At 43.4% G+C, this 20,888-nt stretch overlaps 1 protein-coding gene and 1 pseudogene across 1 annotated transcript in view; one reads left to right on the forward strand and one right to left on the reverse strand.

Moving 5' to 3' along the window:
• The first annotated feature begins 404 nt into the window (after positions 1–404).
• LOC101981410 lies at positions 405–1,347 on the forward strand (annotated as a pseudogene).
• A 5,652-nt stretch (positions 1,348–6,999) lies between these two features.
• Adamts9 (ADAM metallopeptidase with thrombospondin type 1 motif 9) overlaps positions 7,000–20,888 on the reverse strand; it is a 168,257-nt gene continuing 154,368 nt past the window's right edge. Inside the window, exons 39-40 of the mRNA XM_005364905.3 lie at positions 10,856–10,950; positions 7,000–8,885 (exon numbers count right to left, since the gene is read on the reverse strand). Coding sequence (XP_005364962.1) covers positions 10,861–10,950 — 90 coding nt within the window. The 3' untranslated portion in view covers positions 7,000–8,885; positions 10,856–10,860. The remainder of the gene's footprint in view (positions 8,886–10,855; positions 10,951–20,888) is intronic.

Here is a 20,888-nt window from a genome sequence, read left to right on the forward strand (position 1 = left end):
CAAAGTAGCAGGGTATATAATGAATATGTACAAATCAGTAGCCTTTCTATATGCCAAGATCAGAGAAAGAAATCAGGAATACAATCCATCATAATAGCCTCAAAAAATAATCCTAGAAAACCAATCTAACCAAGGAAGTGAAAGATTTGTCTTATAAAACTTCAAGACACTGAAAAAAAGAAGGTGAAGTACCAGAGGATGAACAGATCTCCCATGCTCATGGATTGGTAGGACCAATATTTTGAAACGCCAATGTTTTACCAAAGCAGCCTACAGATTCAATATAATCCTCATCAAAATTTCAATGCAATCCTTCACGGAAATTTCAAAAACAATATTAAGATTCATGTGGAAGCACAGAAGACCCAAGATAGCAAGAAGAATACTGAAGAATAGACCTTAGTTCTCTTTCCCATCTTGCAAGATGGCGGGTGAAAAAGGCGAGAAACCTGATACAAAAGAGAAGAAACCTGCAGCCAAGAAGGCTGGCGGTGATGCCCCTGCCGCTGGTGCAGCCAAAAAGGGTGACCCTAAGGCTAAAAAGCTCAAGAAGGGGAAGCCCCATTGCAGCCGAAATCCAGTCCTTGGTAGAGGAATTGGCAGGTACTCCCGATCTGCTATGTATTCCAGAAGGGCCATGTACAAAAGGAAATACACAGCTGTGAAAACCAAGAAGAAGAAAAAGGAAAAGGTCCTTGCTACTGTCACAAAACCAGTTGGTGGTGACAAGAATGGTGGTACCCGGGTGGTTAAGCTTTGAGAAATGCCCAGGTATTATCCTACTGAAGATGTGCCTCGGAAGCTGCTGAGCCATGGCAAAAAGCCCTTCAGTCAGCATGTGAAACTCCTGCGTGCCAGCATCACTCCTGGGACTGTCCTCATCATCCTTACCGGGTGCCACAGGGGCAAGAGAGTGGTTTTTCTGAAGCAACTGGGCAGTGGTTTACTGCTTGTGACAGGACCTCTTGCCCTCAACAGAGTTCCTTTGAGAAGAACACATCAGAAGTTTGTCATCGCCACCTCTACAAAAGTTGATATCAGCACAGTTAAAATCCCCAAACACCTGACAGATGCTTACTTCAAGAAAAAGCAGCTGCGCAAGCCCAGGCATCAGGAGGGCGAGATCTTTGACACAGAGAAGGAGAAATATGAGATGACAGAGCAGCGCAAGGCTGATCAGAAAGTGGTGGACTCGCAGATTCTGCCAAAGATCAAAGCTGTTCCTCAGCTGCAGGGCTACCTGCGCTCTCAGTTCTGTCTGACAAACGGGACGTATCCTCACAAACTGGTTTTCTAAATTGCTGACAACCTAATTAAACAACTTTATGTGTCAAAAAAAAAAAAGAATACTGAAGAATAAAAACACTGCTGAAAATATCACTGTGCCTTATTTCAGGTTCTATTACAGAACCATAGCAGTAAAAACATCATGATACTGACACAAAAACAGACACATGGACCAGAAAAGAAAGGTCCAAGGACCCAGATATAAGTTAATGCAACTACAGTTACCTGTTTTTGACAAAGACTAAAAAAACATACATTAGAGAAAAGGCAGCATCTTCAATAAATGGTGTTGATAAAACTGCATATCTATGTGTAGAAAATGAAACCCGATTCTTCTCTCTCTGCACATAAGTCACTTCCAAGAGGATCAACTTCAGTGTTAGACTTGGAACTCGGAAATGTCTAGAAGAAAGAGTACACTTCAGAATATAGACTACGTGAATAGGACTCTAGTACCCAGGAAGTAAGACAAAAGTCATCAAGCAGAACTTCATAAAATTCAAAAAGTGTCTGTGCTGCAAAGGAAAACTTTTAATCAACCAAAGAGACAGCCTTCAGGGTAGCGAAAGTCTGCACATATACATCAGACTGAGGGTTAGTGTATATAAAATACAAGGAAGTGAAAAAGCTAAACTTTTAAGAAAACAAACAACCCAATCAAACAGTGGGCTATGGGGCTAGGTGTGGTAGCATATGCCTTGATCTCAGCACTCAGGAGACAGAGATGGGGTATCTCTATGAGTTTGAAGCCAGCCTGGTCTACAAATTGAGTTCCTGGCATGCCAGGGGTACATAATAAACGAATCTTAAAAAAACAAGTGGAGTACATAAATGAACAGAAAGTTCTCAGAAGAAGGAAGAAATATTTTTAAAAGCATTCACCATCTTTAGCCACTAGGGAGATGCAAAGTAAAACTACCTTGAGATTTCATCTTATCCCCAGTCAGAGTGGCTAAGTTAAGAGAACAAAAGGCAACCAACAGTAGGTACTAAAGAGGTTACAGGGCTATGGGGTGTGGGGAACACTTGAACAATGTTGATAGGGGTGTAAACAGGTGGGAATCAGTATGGTCATTCCCCAGAAAACTAGAAATACATCTTTCATATGACACAATTCTACCTCTCCTGGGCATCTACCCAAAGGACTGCTTACCACGAAGACACCTGATCATCCATCTTCATAGCTGCTCTATTCACAATAGCTACGGCAGATGAAGAATAGATAATGAAAATGTAGACAACAGTCAATTTATTTAGCTCTAAAAAAATTAAATGATGAAGTTTCATTATAGATGGAGCTAGACAACATTATCGTGAGTGAGGTAACCCTAGAAGACAAATGTCACATATTAGCATTCATATGCAGATCTTAGCAGCGAATCTTCTGACTCTTGTGTTTAGTTTGAAGTACTCATAGAATCAAGGGAGCTAGAAAGGGACGATTAGAGGGGAGATAGAGGAAAGATCCCAGGGAGCTGAGAGAGTAGAACACAGGTGACTGGAGGGGAAGAGGGAATAACGAGAAGGGAGGCTTACTTGAAAAACAGATGGGAGGGCATAGCCAAGGAGTGTGCTGGAAGAGGTATAGCCAACTTTAAGGGTATTTGAAATGCCATATGGAAGTCCAATATTTTATGTTTCACACACATAGATTCGTATACAAGAGTTTAATTGGAGTTACCCTACACAAGGGATTGTTTCAACCTAGAAGCTATAGGTTGCTAAATAAAAAGCCTGGGGCCATGTGTGGACTACCACTACTTTAGTTGTTTATCAGAGGTGTCCCAGAGATCTACCAAACAACACAGGACACTTTACAGTTTCTGGTTACCCATCAGAACCTGATGGTAAGACCCTGTTGCTGAAGACACCATATTTATTGGCCACAGGGCATGGAGGAAACAGTCAACTGGGTGAAGAGGAAGCACACAGACTGGGAGAGAATCTTTGCCAGCTACTCATCTGAGAAAGGATTAATATTCAGAATATATAAAGAACTCAAAACACAGAGAATAAAAACAACAACAACAAAAATACAAACCAAAAAACCCATAAATCCCAACAATGACCCATTTCAAAAAATGGGCTTAGAACCTGAACAGAGAGTTCTCAAAAGAAGAAGAAAATGTTCTTTGTCCCTAGCAATTAGGGAAATGAAAATTAAAGCAACTTTGAGGTTTTATCTTATCCCCATTAGAATGGCAAAGATCAACCAAACAGCTAACAACCAACCCTGATGTGGATGTGGGGAGAGAGGAACCAGCCCTCAGTCATATATCTGGGGATTGCAGACTGGTATAACCACTATGAAAATCAGCATGGAGAATGCTCAAAAACCAAGATGTAAATCTACAATACGACCTGGATCTACCACTCCTTGGCATATGCCCAAAGGAATCAACACCCTGCTCTACAGATATTTGCTTGGCCATGCTCATTGCTGTTCCCATCAAAGAAATGGAAACCACCTCAATGTTCTCAGCCACCAAACAGATGATGAAAATGTGGTCCATATACTAGTGAACACTCTACAGCGGTAAAGAGAAACAAAATCATGGCCTTTGAGGGCAAGAGGATTTAACTAGAAAATATCTTGTTGAATGAGGTAATCCTGACCCAGGAAGACAAACATCACATGTTCTCTCTCAGCAGAGCCTACTAGCTCCAAAATTTCAGATGTGAGTATATATCCTAGAGCAACTGCAGAGAGAGAGACCAGGAAAATAGAAAGGGGGCTGTTTCCAGAGTAGGGGGGGGGATGGAGGAGCAACAGAAAGGGGAGAACAGTAGGGTTCAACTATCTGATCAGGGAAATGGGAAAAAAAGAGGGGATCTAACTAGGGAGGAAGGGGGGGAGGGAGGGAGGAAATACAGAAGAAGGAGAGAGGAGGGTAAAATAATGATGTCTGAAAAGGCTACAAGGAATCACATGATTAACCATCTATCTAAATAACCACTATGATACAAAAAGTTGATTACATATACAGGAGAGGTTGATAGCCATTTGGGCAAGAAACTGTTCTTGTCTGAACTGTTGCATAAACTGAACACAAAAAACCCACAGAAAAAGGACTGCTGAACTTGCCTAAAGGTGAGATGGTCTTTCAGGGTTCCTGATTCATGAAAGAGTCTGTGAGACATTCTGCAGGACACAGCAGATAGTGACTGAACTGCCTTTGAAATTTCTTGCTTCATGGAAATCTCTAACTGGATACTATGGGCCTGTAGGCTGAAGATGGATGCCCCAACAGTACAGAGGAACTTTGGGTGACTGCCCAGGCAGTGAGATGTCTCTGTCATTTCTAGAGTTTGGAAGTTGTTTATTTCTTGTTTGCTTAGGTAATATTATATCTTTCTGGAGTCTTTGATGGAGTTAAAGAATATATAGTTATAGTTTTCCTTAGTTATGATAAAAGATAAAGTAGATGTAAATATTGTAACTGTAATTCTTACTTGATAACTGTTTTGTTATATGTAATTTTGCTATGTTAAAGTTAAAGCCTTCCTTTTTTTGTTTAAACAGAAGAAGGGAAAATGATGGAGGAAGGTCATTTGGTTAATAAAGAAACTGCCTTGGCCCATTTGATAGGCCAGCCTTTAGGTGGGTGGAGTAGACAGAACAGAATGCTGGGAGGAAGAGGGAAGTGAGATGCCTCTCCTCTCTGGGGCAGCCGCGATGAAGCTCCAGCCCAAGATGGACATACACTAGAATCTTTCTGGTAAGACACCACCTCGTGGTGCTACACAGATTACTAAATATGGGTTAAGCAAGATATGAGAGTTAGCCAAGAAGAGGCTAGATATAATGGGCCAGGCAGTGTTTAAATGAATACAGTTTGTGTGTTGTTATTTCAGGGCATAAGCTAGCCAGGCAGCCGGGAGCCGAGCAGGACAAAAAGAAGGCTTGCTGCTCCTTCTACATACATGAGAAGCCTCTTTGAACTATTGGTAAGGGTTGTCTAAGGGACTCCAAAAAACTTACAAACTATTGATATTTCCCTTGGTTGCCCCACAGAGGTGGAAGGTAATTCCCTATTGCTGAAGACACCATGCACTTCAGACACAGGGACCAGAGGCCCCTGAGCTGGAACTGACCTGAATGCCTTCTCCCAAGCACTTGCTCATGGCACCAGAAGGCACCACACAAGCTTCCAAAGGAGGGACCAACCAATAGTCATTCCCAGCTATGGTGCATATGAGCCGTGACAATGACCAGCACAGCACAATAACCCAAGGGTACAGTAGTGGTATGCAGGCCTTGGTGGAAAGCAAGAGCTCTCTAATTGGACTTGACACCTGCTTAACAAGGCAGAGTCTTGGCTAGCATCCACGGATGGTGAAGTCATGTCTCTCGGAGGAGAACCTACAACCACCACTTTACTGATTCAACACAATCCCTCACTACATTCTAAATACTTGTCCTTATACCCAAAGAGAAGTAAAGCCCTCACTCATCAAGGAACCTCTTTGCAACAGATTGATGCCATTATAGAAAATCCCAAGCAACCAAAATGCAGTGTTGTAGAGCCCAGTTCCAATGATTACATCTACAAAACATTACCTCACCTAAGGCTCAGGGAACATTGTACAAGAGGGATGGAAAGACAATAAGAGCCAGAGGACCAGAGAGTTGTCTGTGAGACTGTGTCTCCAAGGAATGTCAAAAGCTACATCCATAAAATCTCATTAACATGACTACCTAGGCACGAACTGAACAAGATAACACCACCAGACATGTCAGAGTGGATGGGGCAAGGCCACAAAACCTCAACCTTAGCTGGTTATGCAATACCAAAAGGTGAGCCCTGAAAACAGACAGACAAGTAACAGACTGAGAAAGTTATATTTATACATGTATCCACAATTAATGACAAAAGAGGCCATGAACTTGAAAGAGAGCAAGGAGGAGTGTATGGGAGGTGTGGTGGTTTGAAAGAAAATGGCCCTGTTGTGGGATATTTGATGGTGCTGTGAAACTTAGAGACTGTGTTAATAAAATTAACCTTGGATTGGGAGCGGGGCCAGTTACTAGTTGACAGGAATTAGCCATAGAAAAGATGGAGAAGCCAGGAATACCAATAGAGAGACTCAGAGGAAAGAGTAGATTTTTTTTTTTTTTTTTGGTTTGGGATGGGTGGGGAGATGCTCTCTTGCTGGATCTCTGACCAAAACGAAGGTCAGATGGTTGCTTCTTCAGGTTTTCATCCCAATATCTGACTCCTGAATCTTTATTGGTTAATAGAACAACTCAGATAAAAACAATGGCACCCAAAAGGAGTGGCGTTAATGGGAGGCGTGACCTTGTTGGAGGAAGTGTAGTTTTGTTGGAGGAAGTGTGACACTGTGGAGGTGGGCTTTAAGGGTTATATATGCTCAAGCCACACCCAGTGAGACAGATATAGGACTCTTAGCTCCTGCACCATGTCTGCCTGCACACCACGTCACACCATGATGACAGTGGACTACACCTCTGAAGTGGAAGCCACCACAATGAAATGTTCTTGCTTTAGAAGAGTTGCCATGGTGATGGTGTCTCTTCACAGTAATAGAAACCCTAAGATAAAGGGTATGGAGAGAGGAAAGGGATGGGAGAAATGATGAAATTATATTATAATCTCAAAAATATAGGAATAAAAACCTAGAGACATTTGTAATTGAACGTTAATCAAGAGTCTAGAAGCCAAGAGAACCATACATGGTTTGGATGTGGTCACAATATTTATTTATAATATGTTTCACATATATTAACAATAGAGGAGGACACTTGTTCATATACCGAGTATACCGTGCTCTGGTATTTCTGTGGAGTTGGAGAATACTGTCAGGGTTTTCCTAGTCTCTTTGGTCTCGGAATGCTTGGGCAGGCTTTCTCAAGCAAAGTGTCTTGTGACCACTGCTTCAGCACTTCCATTTCTGAAAGAAGTAACAAAAGGCGGATTGGCAGAAGCGCAGAAAGACTTGGGCATTTTATATGCCAGTTCATTTCTCACACCGACGCTGAAGACCACAGGAAACCCGGCAGGGTATTGGGCTCCCAGCCTGCGGGGAAGTCATCTCATTGGCCAAAGTTTTCATGTAAAAGGTGGTCGATCTCCACGGCTCAGAATCTGCTCCTGTAGCTCTCTGAGTGTGCTCAGGGGTGCTAAAGGCCATCAGTAAGGCCGAGGGGTGGGAAGGCTACGATCCCGCTGTTTAACTTTTGTCTCGATGCTGGTAAACTTGGGTGTCTTTGAGGATATCTTGACAAAACAGCAGGAGATGCCCCCTTTCCCAGTGTCACTCTGTAATGAAGCTATTGGTGGACCCTCCCAGTGATGGCGAGGAGTCCAGGGCACCATGGACCGGAGTAAAGCATATTCCCAACAGCAGCAGGAAGAAACGAGTTCGGCTACTATCCAAAAACTGCAGTTTTCTAAAAATAAGTATAAATAGTGGATCTTACCCGAGCCAAGTAATTTTATCCCTTGGGAATTGTCTTTCTGTTACTCCCTTTCAGTAAGTGTTTATTTTTTTTTACTCTGAAGATTACTTTAAAAACATATAATATTAGCACCAAGGCAGCATATTTTTCCCCGAGATCTCATGAAACGGAATAGATACTATAGTTAGCAGTTGGTATAATCTGTGATGTTGCTAACTCGCTCATTGGCTAATGAAATGTTCCCACAATTGCCAAAAATACCCTTATTCAACTCACATAGCACCTCGATGACAGTTAGATTGTTAAAAAAAAAATAATTACAATTCTCAAAAGGTAACAGTCAAACACATTTTCAGGTAAGAAGTAAACAACAGTGTACCGTGATAATGAAGGGTCACCTTGTCATATACTACATATAATGTAGCGTACGTAAAATGCAGTGGTATGACTGCAAGGGAGGACGTCATGCACAGGCAGTCGCAATAAAAATCATTTTACGTACAAAAATATTACATCACAATAAATAATTTCAAACATAAATATTAAACTTTACATCATCAGGGTATTCCACGGGTTGAGTATCCCTCATTGAAATGCTTGAGACCGTCAGTGTATACTTCAGACACTTCGAAGACTTGGGGATGTTTTCATATACAAAGCGAGATATCTTGGGGATGGGACTCAAAATCTGAATATGGTATTCACTCATGCTTCCTTCTTTTAAATGGAGTTGGGGTTCACTAGGAGATTTTTTTTTAGTATAGATTTTAAGCAGTAGGATACTCAGGAAGAGAGCAACACATGCCCAAGAATGTGGGATATGGGCCAATGCACCTTTACATATATGACAGAAACGTAATTTTGCATGGCACTTCAACAAATTTTGTGTATGAAACAAAGTTTCATAGCATGAAATTTTCCATTTGAGGTCTCATGCTGGTACTCAAAAGGTTTCAGAATTCAGACTTTAAATTTTTGGATAAGGGATGCTCAACCTGTATATATATATATTTATATATATATTTATATATATGCATATGTACACACATATACACACACATTCACACACACAAGCAGACAGGTCTGTACGCACGCACACAGATGCACCCAAATTTAAGGTGGAGGTATTGAATTACTATCCTTCATCCATTCCATAATGGCTTCCTCTTCAGAGTCCCTGAAAAAAAAAAAAACAAGTCAGGAGTTACAAACTTTCTACACCAAAGACTGGAGGTCAAGAAAAGGCGAATCAGCTACCTCCACATGCAGAATTATAAAGCAACGCTTAGGATCTTCTCCAGGTTAGAAAGTAAATTCCTATTTATTTGGTCATCTCTTTACTTATTTCTTTTCCATAAGCAACACAGAAGTGGGCTGGAGAGGTAGCTCCATAGTGGGGTGTCTGCCTAGTCGTGTGAGGTCCTGGGTTTGACCTCCAGAACCACAAAAGGAGAGCTGTGGTGATATTTTGTTTGTGATCTAAGAAATAAAGCTTGCCTGAAGATCAGTGTGCAGAGCTAAGACTCTAGTCAGCTAGAGTGGCCCGGAAATGGTGGCACACACTTTTAATCCCAGCACTCGGGTGACTGGCCCAAGGATCTCTGTAAATTCAAAGCCACCCTAGGCTACATAAAAGTGATTTAGTCTAAAAGAGAAACAGAACCAGGCAGTGGTGGTTCACCACCTTTAATCCCAGTATTGGGAATCACACACCTTTAATCCCAGCATTAGCAAGATGGAGACAGGAAGGGGCATGGCTGGGTGGAGAGAGAGAGGAATATAAGGCAGGAGGAGACCGGAGCTAGTGGCATTCAGTCTGAAAATCCTCAGAGACAGGATCTTGGACCCTTTGGTCTGAGGATTTGGTCGAGGTAAAAAGAACATTAGTGGCTGACTGCTCTGTTTCTCTGATCTTTCAGCTTTACCCTAATATCTGACTCTGGGTTTTTATTATATGGCCAACTAGAATTTGTGCAACAGAGAACAGGCAAGTGGTGTATTGAGGAGAGGCACTTGCTGGAAGATGAGAGCTGAGCCTTGTGAGTTGGTCTTCGGTCCATAGGCATGTGACAAATGTGCATGCCCCAACATATACACACATAAATAAATGTAATTTTTTAAAAAAAGGAAAAAAGAATAATTACAAAAGAATGACAGAGAAAAAAAGTTCAGTGCCTAGAAATCTCATCTGTGATAATATTCAAATGTTATGACATTTCCTTCCAGTCTTTTTACATTTTGTACATATGTACTCATATTTCATGACAGATAACATATACAAGAAAAGCAGATATAAAACACATATGAAAATGGGGTCTCTAGCATATATAAACTGAGTTTTGTTGACCTGTGCCTTGTAGCTGAAGGCATCAGGATAATGAAAAGTGGGCAGTGTAGTTTTTTGCCCAGCAGAGGGAGCACTTGTTGGCATATGAGTCTTCTGCGGATTATGATAGATTCTGATTTCTTGAATAAGGTGTGTGTGTGTGTGTGCAGGGGAGGGAAAGGGAGACATTAAGACCCGCATTTACAACAAGATCTAGATGACACCGAGCTGTTGGTCCCACTGAGAGTGGCAAATCTGCAGAGATTGAGAGCATTGCTGTTGATGTAAGCTCTCACTGGGGCTGCAAGGGAAGGTCACTGTGACCTTAAGGTTGTGGGCTTCAGCTTCTTCTACTGCAAAATAAGGACAGGAGCTCTACCTCACGATGTCCTTGTGAGGATTCAATGAAACCATGCCTGGTAAGCTGCTCAGCACAGCGGAGCCCAGAAAGCACTGGCGCGACTGTGCTTATTATCTTCTTGCAGGGCTTATCTCAACCCCCTGCATCACAATTTTTAATATTCAAAACATAGATCTCTGGATCTATCAGAGACCTTAGGAAGTGAGGTTCCTGGAGGTGAAGCCCAGCAGGCAGGTTTTCAACAGGCAATACAGAGGAACTAATGTCTAAGACCTGAGACTTGGGGTCAAGAGTGAGAGACAGATGTCTCAGGCACAGAAAGTCAGATAAGCAAGAATGTCATTATTGGGTCAGCTTCATGATGCTCGACAGGAGCCCTGTCTGGAGGAAAGGACACTCACTCAGATCTGCTCGTCAGTAGGCTACAGAGTAAGATGAAAGGGGCGGGGAGGGCACTTACCTTAGTTATGAAACTCGCACCTCCAGGCCAGTGCCCGAGGATGGCGTGCACTTCCCACAGTAACCGCCACATTTCCCCACAACCCGGGTACCATCCTGCAAAAACACGCATCGCCTTAGATGACTTGTGAGGTTGGGGATTTCGGGGGCTTAAAACTGGTTTTCAGGGAAATGAATCCCTGTACCCATAGTAAGTGTTGAAATGAAACTCGACACACCCAAACCAGTCTAATTGCATAGGCCGGCAGACGAGGTTCACGGATTCAATCCAGACACTACCGTCTGGCTCCGGTTGACCTAAAAGCTAGAGTGGTTTTTACCTTGTTGGTTTGTCTGAAACAAAGCAAGGGTTTTGCTATGTGTCCCAGGCTTACCTCAGCCTCCCAGAGTCTGAGATTAAAGGTATATATCTCCATGCCTAGTTAGTTTTGACTTTACTATGCAGTCGAGAAAAATCAAACCTAGACTAGTATATCTTGACACCTGAAAATTCAAATTCTGGCACGGTCAGCATCATTTATGTGCCTGCAGCCTATAGCTGCTTTCACGCTGTCATAAGAGAAAAGAATAGTTTCTAACTCTGTGCCGCTGCCCAATATACCGTGAATCCCAGCCACGCAACTCAGCTCTTGCGAGGGTGAGGTGTATCGAAAAATCATAACATTTTCGTACTACAGTTGCGAGGGCAAGCCTTCATTGTCAGCTTGTCTGGGTTTTAGAATTACCTAGAAAGACAATTCTGGACGTGTTCCAGAGGAGGGAAGCTCGCACTCTCAATACAGGCTCAGAGCTTAGACTGAACCAAAGCCCGGAAGAATCAGAAAGCGGGATGTGTTCCCCCTCCATCTTTTTGCTGTCTGACCGTGGATGCCTTGTGGTCGCTGTCTCGGTCCTGCCACCACGCTTTCTCACCACGATGGCCTGCACCCTGAGACCAAGTAGGAGGAAACCCTTCCTCCTTCCGGTCGCTTCTGTTGTATGTTTTGTCACAGCAATGGGACAAGTGGCTAACATGCCACCAGCCTGCTGCACCGTGATAATCAAGAAAAAGATGAGAACAGTGGGTTTTAAATGACCTGCTTTAATACACAGGGGCATGCGAGTGATCTGGGACCAACTTCAGGCGACAGATGACTGCGTTTATCACACCGTGGCAGCACACAGGTGCTTGAGGAAGAAAACATACACTGACGTCACCACACTAAGCACTTGTTACAATGTTTCCAATGTAGGAGGAAGCAGTGGTCGGAATGTGGAAAATTTAAGATAGGCTATCAACACAGTATACTTGGTACACAACCACGGAAAGTAAGAATAAGTGCATTCCATGTGGTTCAACTATTAGCAAAATAACAAAAAATAATTTACCCATTGAGTTAATTATGTTTGGTTTAACACCAAGAACCGAAGAAGCGGTTAGAGAGGAAATGAGCAGGCCTGAGAATATCGGCCCCTTGGCAAGAAGAAGGGCTTCTTGCGAGTCCCTGGGAATGGGAGGCAGGGCATCAGTCAGTTAAGAGAAAGGCAGACAGATCACTTTGTCCAGTTTTTCTCTGGCTCCCAATGAGTCAACAGATGTTGCTGTTTATTTGAGGAGACAACACTCATTCTGCAGGAACTAGAACGGATGCCTGTGCACTACCTCTGTTAAATAGACAGACTCCAAGAGGCTGAGAAACAACCAGAGCAGAGGGATGAACCACTCTCTGGGATGTTCTATCAGTTACTTTTCTCACCGACAAAATTCCTCACAAAAGCAGCTTAAGGGAGGAGAATGGGTTTATTTGAGGCCGCAGTTTGAGAGTCATGTGGGGGAAGGCAGGGGCAGTTGGAGGGTGAGCAGCTGGTCACAACACTGTATCCATTGGCAGGAGGCTGAGAAACAGCGCTGATAGGGGAGCCCAGCCCTTGTGATGTCACCACCCAGTTCTAGGATTGGTTTTGGTGAGACCTAGAGCCTGAACACTTGACTCATCTGTTGTGCAGGAGTGTAAGCATCCGTCAATATTTTGAGTAAGTTTTGTGAGGTCAGAGATGAGAATAAAAACTGTTCCCTGTCACTACAAGTGAACCTCAAGTGACTTTGAACGTTAGCTTTGCTATGAAGTCTATAATAGTCCTTAAGAAACTTACCCTGTAACAGCAGAAAATGACCCGTACAGGGAAACCTTATACTATGTTAAAATAATATTGCTTACATAATAAATGTTAAGCATTCTTCCTGGGCCATCACCAGTTATAATAAGGAGCCACATGCATCTCTATCCCGCACACACAGTGATTTTATTTCCTGTGCACAAACTGCAGACCCTTTAGTGTGGTCTGGACTTTAATGTGAGGAGAAAAGAACATTCATATTTCAAAATCCATTTAACTAGGTTATTTAACAAGAAGCTTCCATGTAATTTTCAGCTGCAAATGATCCATTGAAAAGCAGGTATCACGGTGCTAGAGAGATGATTTGGCAGTTAAGAATGCTCACTGCTCCTGAAGAGAACCTGGACTTGGTTCCCAGCACCCACACCAGGCAGCTCACACTGCCCCTAACTTCAGCTCCAAGGAACCTGATACCTTCGAGCCTCCTTGGGTACCTGCACGCATCTAGTGAGGACAGCTCAGGCAGGCAGGAGCACACATATAAACAAATCAACACATTTTTTTAAACTAGCCAACATCAAAAGACAACTCTGGGAAAATTGTATCAAGGCCAGCCAAACATGAGCATGCTTAATTAAAATTGTATAGGTGTGAACAGGTAACAGGTAATTGTGTTTGCCAATATCTGTTTACGTAAAAAGGCATTTAGCAACATGAAACAAAACTTCATTTCCATCACCACCAGCGAGCAAATGTTTACCATAAATCTTGATAATAGAAAACACTAGTGAGATCAAATGTTTATTTCTCCAATATTGGAGAAATTCCTCCCTTAGTAGATTTGTGTTAAAAATACTACTCAGTTATTAGTATATTTAGAATTCAACCAGTAACATTTTTTAAAAAATTTGTGAATGCGTGCGCGCAAGCACATGCATCTGAAGAGCCCAGAAGAGGGCAGCAGGTGCCCTAGGACTGGAGTCAGAGGTGGTGACAAGCCCCCATGTGTTCTAGGAATGAAACCTGGGTCCTCTGCAAGAGCAATAAGCGCTTTAAGCACTGAGCCATCTCTTCAGCCTCACTAATATAATTTTTGAGCATGTCTGTATTCTCTTGACATATATACATATGCTGTGGGACTATGGTCTTTTATCCTGTCACTTGCATTACTTTTAATAAAACGCTGATTGGCCAGTAGCCAGGCAGGAAGTATAGGCAGGGCGACCAGGCAGGAAGTAGAGGCGGGGCAACGAGAATGCTGGGAAGAGGGAAGAACAGACTGCAGTTGTGACCCAGCCACAGAAGGAAGATGTGACTGCCTCACTGAATAAGGTACTGAGCCTCGTGGCTAACATAGACAAGAATAATGGGCTAATATAAGTTGTACAAGTTAGCTAATGGGACAATCAGTTTATAATTAATGTAGACCTCTGTGTGATTTCTTTGGGACTTAATGACTGTGGGAACTGGGCAGGACAGAAACCTCAGACAACATACATATATTATACATATATAATATAACTAATCCTGCCATTTGGCTGAAAAACCCTCAATCTTTTCTATGTAGCCCTTCACTGAAAAGGGTTGCTGATCCCTGGTCTAAGTCCCTCGTAGTCAGTGCTGAAACCCAGGCACATTCATCTCGTGCGGCTCTTCCACACGTCCATTTCTGACAGTACACGACCTTGCTCCACAGGGCCTTTGCACGTGTCATTCTCTGCCGGCTGAGATGCTCTTTTGTGCTTCCTATACATCTCACCGACCCTGCTAAACTCATCAGAGCTCAGTTCAAAGGCAGCTTCCTCTGGGACGTGTTCTTGGCTCAGTTGTCCATGGCCAGTTCTCTGCAACTGCACCTTTTTGTACAACTTTTTTTTTTCCACACTAGAATGTAAGCTCCATGATGTAAAAGTGGCATCTTGCTAAAACTGGAAGTATCTAAGAGCAAGGGCTGTGTAAGGCTAACAGTGATGCCAATCACACATTTATTAAATGATGAGATGAATGATGAAAAAAACAAAGCCGGATTCTCTTTGAGCTGTAAAAGTCTTGTTAATTAGTTTCGCTAAGGCTTTCCCACATGTTGAAAACACGCCCTGCTCCGGTGTAGTGCCAGTGCTGTACCCGACTCTGTGTTGCCCATACCACGTGAGCCTTGGAAACCATGCCTCCTCCATGACGGGAGAATGACCTGCACACACTTTCCCTCATGTCTGTGGGCTCCATCCCCAGAACTGGGGCAAGGGTCATAAAGACCAGCTTCCTATAGCACAGTTGTGATGTCTCTTGCAAAAACTGGGTCATCTCAGTTCTGTTTGTTTCTTTTTCTTGTCTTTTTTTTGGGGGGGAGGAAAGGGGGAATCCTGGAAGAGAGATCAAGAAAGAAAACACTGCGAGAACAAAATGAGAGAACAAAATGCTTTCTCTCTCTTAAGATTTTTCATACATTTGACTTTGGGTGTGTCTGATACAGGAAGAGATTCCCGTCACTCCTCTGGTGCTGGCTCCTGACTGCTAGGTCTGGAAGTAGTCCCTGCAGCCTCTGGCTCTCCAGTCACGAGCTGTAAGCAGAACACTGGTTGTAACAGAGGGCTGGTGACCATCAGGACATCCAGGGCCATCTTTAGTATCCTCAAATCTAAGCTGAGCCCAGACTCTCCCAGTCCATCATGGGAGAGGCTCTGGAACTCAGGTCTGTGGCTGACATGGCCTTGTTACTGATGCATTGGTTGCTTTGGTTTGGTTGCAGGGTTTGGGATTACTGATGCATTGCCAATTTGTTTTGGTTGTAGGGCTTGGGATCGGCCTCTTTAAAGAAGCCCTGGCAGCCGCGGGTTCCTGGAGCATCTGTTAAATGGGCAAACTGGTCTCTCCTCATACGTTTCTGTAGTGAAATAACATACATCAGCCATTGGCACAGGGTTCATTCTAACCTGTGTGCTTAACGAATTGCTATCACGGAGATACTTGTGAGTGTATCTGTGTCCTATCATGGAGGCACTTGTGTGTGTATCTGTGCACATGAGGTTTGTATGTATGTGTGGAACCTGGGGCCACCCTTGGGTATTGTTCCACACTTCCTGAAATAGGGTCTCTTACCAACCTGGCACTTACCAAATAGGCTACGGCTGGCCAGTGAGGCCCAGGGATCTGCCCATCTCAGTGCTGGGATTGTAAGTGTGTGCCGCCACACCGAGCCGGCTACTTTATGTGGGTTCCTGGGATTGAGCATAGTGCTTTGTTGACTATATCTCTCTGTCCTTACAAATTAATTTTGTGAGAACCTCCATCCTAGCCTGTCTTCACGGACAGAAAAGACCTGAGCAGTAATACATTGAAAAGAAAATAAAGTTGCTATTGGCTTTACGGTAGTCACACTGTCTCCTCCAATGAGACTCTGCTAATTGAGGCAAAACAATTGAGATAAGCTGAACTATGTATGATGGTACTGCTCTCAGAGGAGGCTGAAGATGTCAGCATCCCGGCAGTTGCCAGACTGAAAACAAAGCAAAACAAAATTGAGCAGTAAGAAAACATGGCTGCCATGGAGACAGCTTCTTTCATAGAAAAAAAAAAAGGTGCTAGAAGCCCTCTCTGACATGTAATGAAACTCTGGTTTTTATTTCTTTATTCCAGTCTAATTCTCTTTTAAATAAATGTTTTGTTAATAATCGCTCCAGCTGCTGCATATAAAGGGAGAAAATGACTCACGGCCTCATCAGCAGAGCCTGTCTTCTTCTCAGTTCTCACTAAGTCTTTCATTTTTCTCAGGGGATAGGAGTTTGGAAATCTGGTGTCTGTGATTTAGTGAGGGGGTCTATCTTTGATAGAAGTACGTTCACTTGCCTGTCTTTAGTGGACAGGGAAGGAGGCTCAGGTTTGTTAAGAAAATCCATAGTGATATTAATAATTAAAGACATAATTTTAGGACTTCAAATGAAATGTTAGGGTTAAGATGACACGCAAAATGAACTTTTTCTGAAACTTCCTACAAAACACAGCACATGTATTTTCTCCCAAACATGATCCTCAGACAACTATGTACGTACAAATAGACGCATAAACACTGTACGGTTTCCACGGAAACGTGCATGCATAGAAAATATGAATCTACAGAACTCGACCTTGTAGGTCTGTGGAATTCCTTGGAGACTTGGTAAATTGTGGGTTCCCACAAAGTGGAGGGCAGTCCACACACATACACTGGATTCCACTATACCATGAACACACACGCGCTATGTTCATTTCTTAACTCTGTTATTATAAAGGAATTCGGAGGTAGAAAAAGCCTGTTTGCTCCACACAATATAACTTTCCTTATTTTATAAAGCGATTGTTGTATTTACAATCCTTCCTATAGCACAAGGAATCCCTGATAGATGGCAGTCCCAGAGAACAGGCTCCCCCTACCTTAAATATCCCCCAAGCACATAAGCAAGGCAGGGACACCCTGAGCATCAACCTCAACCAACCAGAAGAGGGCGCCCTTTCAGCTGCCTGGTCCTGAAGACCCAGTGGAAATTCTGGGGAAGGGAAAGCTCCCTAAGCAGCCTGACATTGTGAAAGCCAAATTTTTCAGCAGAAGCACTGAAGAGAAGATCAAGGGTGTTGGAGGTGCCTGTGTTCTCCACTTAGGGAGGCCAGTTAAATGCTAACATTTTCAAAAAGAAATCCATGCCACTCTCACTATATGAGATATATTATAATATGGTAAAGCTTCTCACTATCACGCTCTACCCCACTTGGTCCAGCGTATCCATGGCATACATACACCTGCTCCTCAGAGACTCAGAGCATCCCGGTAGCCCGTCAATTGTTCTGCTATCACAGTTTGTGGTCAAGGAACTCCGACATAGCCCGACACTCCGTCCAGCTCCTGTACATTCAGATCCTCTCAGAGGGATCCCATGTAATACTGTCACATGATGAGGTGAGCACAGGGTGTTTCACAGCAAATATTCACACCTCTCTGCTTAGAACACACCGCTACAATTGCTTTTATTTTATTAGAAGTTGTTGTTAATCTCTTACTGGGCCCTGTTTGCAAATTAAGCCATCATAGGCATGAGCAGACAGAGAAAAACCAGTCAAGTTAGAGTTTGGTACGTCCTGAGGTCTCAGGAATCTACTGAGAGCCATCTAAGCACAAGAGGGGACCACAGCATCAGAATGATAAGGATGATCTGTCTTAGGTAAAGACAGGCATCAAGGTTCTTTCCGCTGTGAACAAGGAAGTGCACAGAAACTTTGTCCCCACGGGGTGAGGTGGCATCTCTGGCTTTCTGCGGCATTACAGATCCATGTTTAACCTGCACCACTGGGATTTCCTTTTAGTTTTGCTCAGGGAGAATGTTTTATTCCCAAGCAGGCTTGGGGAAGCGAGGCTTTCATTGTGGGGGTGGGGGTGGGGCATTGACTAGGAGTGGAAATATTACACAGTTCCCAGAGTGCCCCACGCAGAACCGCTTATGCAGACCTATTGAAGGTCTGAATGCGACAAGCAGGTTGACTTAACAAAGGGCAGGAGTTTTCAAACCATAGTTATTGACCGGGAATATGGCATCTCCCGGGAAACCATTAGATATAGATGTTTCTGGTTTCTTCTAGATAGATTAGGGGCATTTGCGGGCTCAGCATGCAGCTCAGTTATAGAGCATGTGCTGGAACCTACATCTGATCCCAGTACCAAGAATGGGAGAAAAAAAGAAAAAGAAAAATGGGGTGGGGAAGAATAAAAAAAAAGTTGGCTGTGGTTTATCAAGCCCTGTGGGTAACACTGCAGCACCTGCTTCTTCTGTAGGACTCAGCTTCAAATAAGGTCACAGGGGTTCAAATAAGGTCACAGGGGTTCAAGTAAGGTCACAGGGGTTCAAGTAAGGTCACAGGGGTTCAAGTAAGGTCACAGGAGTTCAAGTAAGGTCACAGGGGTTCAAATAAGGTCACAGGGGTTCAAATAAGGTCACAGGGGTTTCATGTCAATATTTTACCATTTTCACTATAAAGCTAACGTTCCTATGACTTTCACAATTTTGTTTTAATTTAAAAATATTCTATTTAGTCAGGTGGTGGTGTTGCATGCCTTTAACCCCAGCAATTGGGAGGCAGATCTCTGTGAGGTGAAGGCCAGCCTCGTCGACAGAGCTAGTTCCAGGACAGTTAGGGCTGTTATACAGAGAAACCCTGTCTTGAAAAACCAAAAAAACAAAAAAGGTACTATTTAATATTCATACATACCTATACTACGTTCTGATCAAACCTACCCCATTTATTCCCTTTCAATCTCTTCCTGATCTTTCTACCACATTACCCTCCCAACTTTATGTTGTCTTCCCCTGTTTCCTAAAACCCACTGAGTCCGTTGGCAGCTGCCTGTATGTGTATGGCTATGGGACCGTCTGCTGGGACATAGGTACCCTCTCGGGGCTGCCTCCCTGCAGGAAACCGACTCTTCTCCAACAACCATCAACTGCCAGTAGCAATCTCAGGCTGGGGTGGGTCTTCATGAGCCCCTCCTCCCTCCATGCTGGACTTTGGGCTGTTGTGATTCTGTGCATGTCCTGCGCATGTGCCCACAGCCACTGTGAGTTCGCGGAGAGCAACTCAGACACAGCTGCTGCAGAAGTCCACACCTTGTGGCTCTTACAGTGCTTCCACTTGCTCCTCTGTGATGGTCCCTGAGTCTTGCAGGCAGGAGATGCTCTTCAGGAAGAGCTGTACCTTTTCCCAACCACAGCTCTGGAAAGTCCGTTTCCACGGATCACCCCTAGGGGGTGCTGCTCTGAAGCTAAACCAGCAGCTCTGCTCTAGACTGCCAGGAGGTAAGGGAGAGAGGAGAGAGACAGAGAGGTAGGCTGACAGAAAAGCCTGCTGACCTTCAATTTGCCTGAGCTCCAGGAACTCACACTAAGTTCTCAGAGGGTGGGAAACAACCTTGCAGTACTCATCATGTCCATAAGATGGCACCACAGCCTTTAGATATTTTTAGTTTCTGGCTGAACTTTCAGTATTGAAATAGTCTACCAGAATTGTAATTATGTATACTATATATTACATATATAATATAACACGTATTATAAACATGATTTCACTTAGCCACATTTAAAACAGTTAAAATTTTCAATTTTGGTCATTGAGACATTGCACAATCAAAAAACCAACACAAAAAAATATACTAATTTCTTGTAAAAATAAATCTATAAATCTGGAGTCATGGAGGAATGGTAGGGAGAGAATATTGTAATCTCGGGGTGCAGTCAAAGGTCACTGTGCCATTTCAACTGGGAGGGGAGGGCAGTACTTGTGATTAAATCACGAGCTATCAATGCGGCCACTGAGTCTGATTTGTGATCCTTTACTAGATTGGTGGCAAAATCGGGACTTGAGATGCAGATAGAACTCCAGAAGATTTAAAAGGGGTCAGGAAACGCATTTTCCCGAGAAAGCTGGAATGGGGCCTTCCCCATCCTGGGGCTTTGGGGCACAACAGGCCGAACTCTTACTTTATCCCTTGCTTCTAACTCCGAGGTAGTACACTTGAAAGGGCCGCCAAATTTACAAAAGAAAACACAGACACCACCAGTCAAGTATGGATTTATATAAGCAACATGTTACCTTACCTTAAGAGCAGCTGTAGTAGTGGGGGTTTGGAGACAGGGTCGAGCTATACAGTAGCCCAAGCGGGCCTTAAACTGAAGACACCCCTAGCTCTGCCTCCCCATTGCTGAAGCTACAGGTGTGTACCCCCATAGTTGGAGACAGATCATTTTTAAAATATGCATATCCTATCCTGTTCAAGAAATAGTAAAAAAAAAAAAAACACAAACAAAAAACCATTTCACATTTTCACAGCTGCCTTGTAGCTCTAACTGCAGCTCTAAGTGCAGCTCTAACTGCAGCTCTGACCAGGCTCTAACTGCAGCTCTAACTGCAGCTCTAAC

This window comes from Microtus ochrogaster, unplaced genomic scaffold, assembly GCF_000317375.1.
Source record: "Microtus ochrogaster isolate Prairie Vole_2 unplaced genomic scaffold, MicOch1.0 UNK1, whole genome shotgun sequence".
Lineage (NCBI taxonomy): Eukaryota > Metazoa > Chordata > Mammalia > Rodentia > Cricetidae > Microtus > Microtus ochrogaster.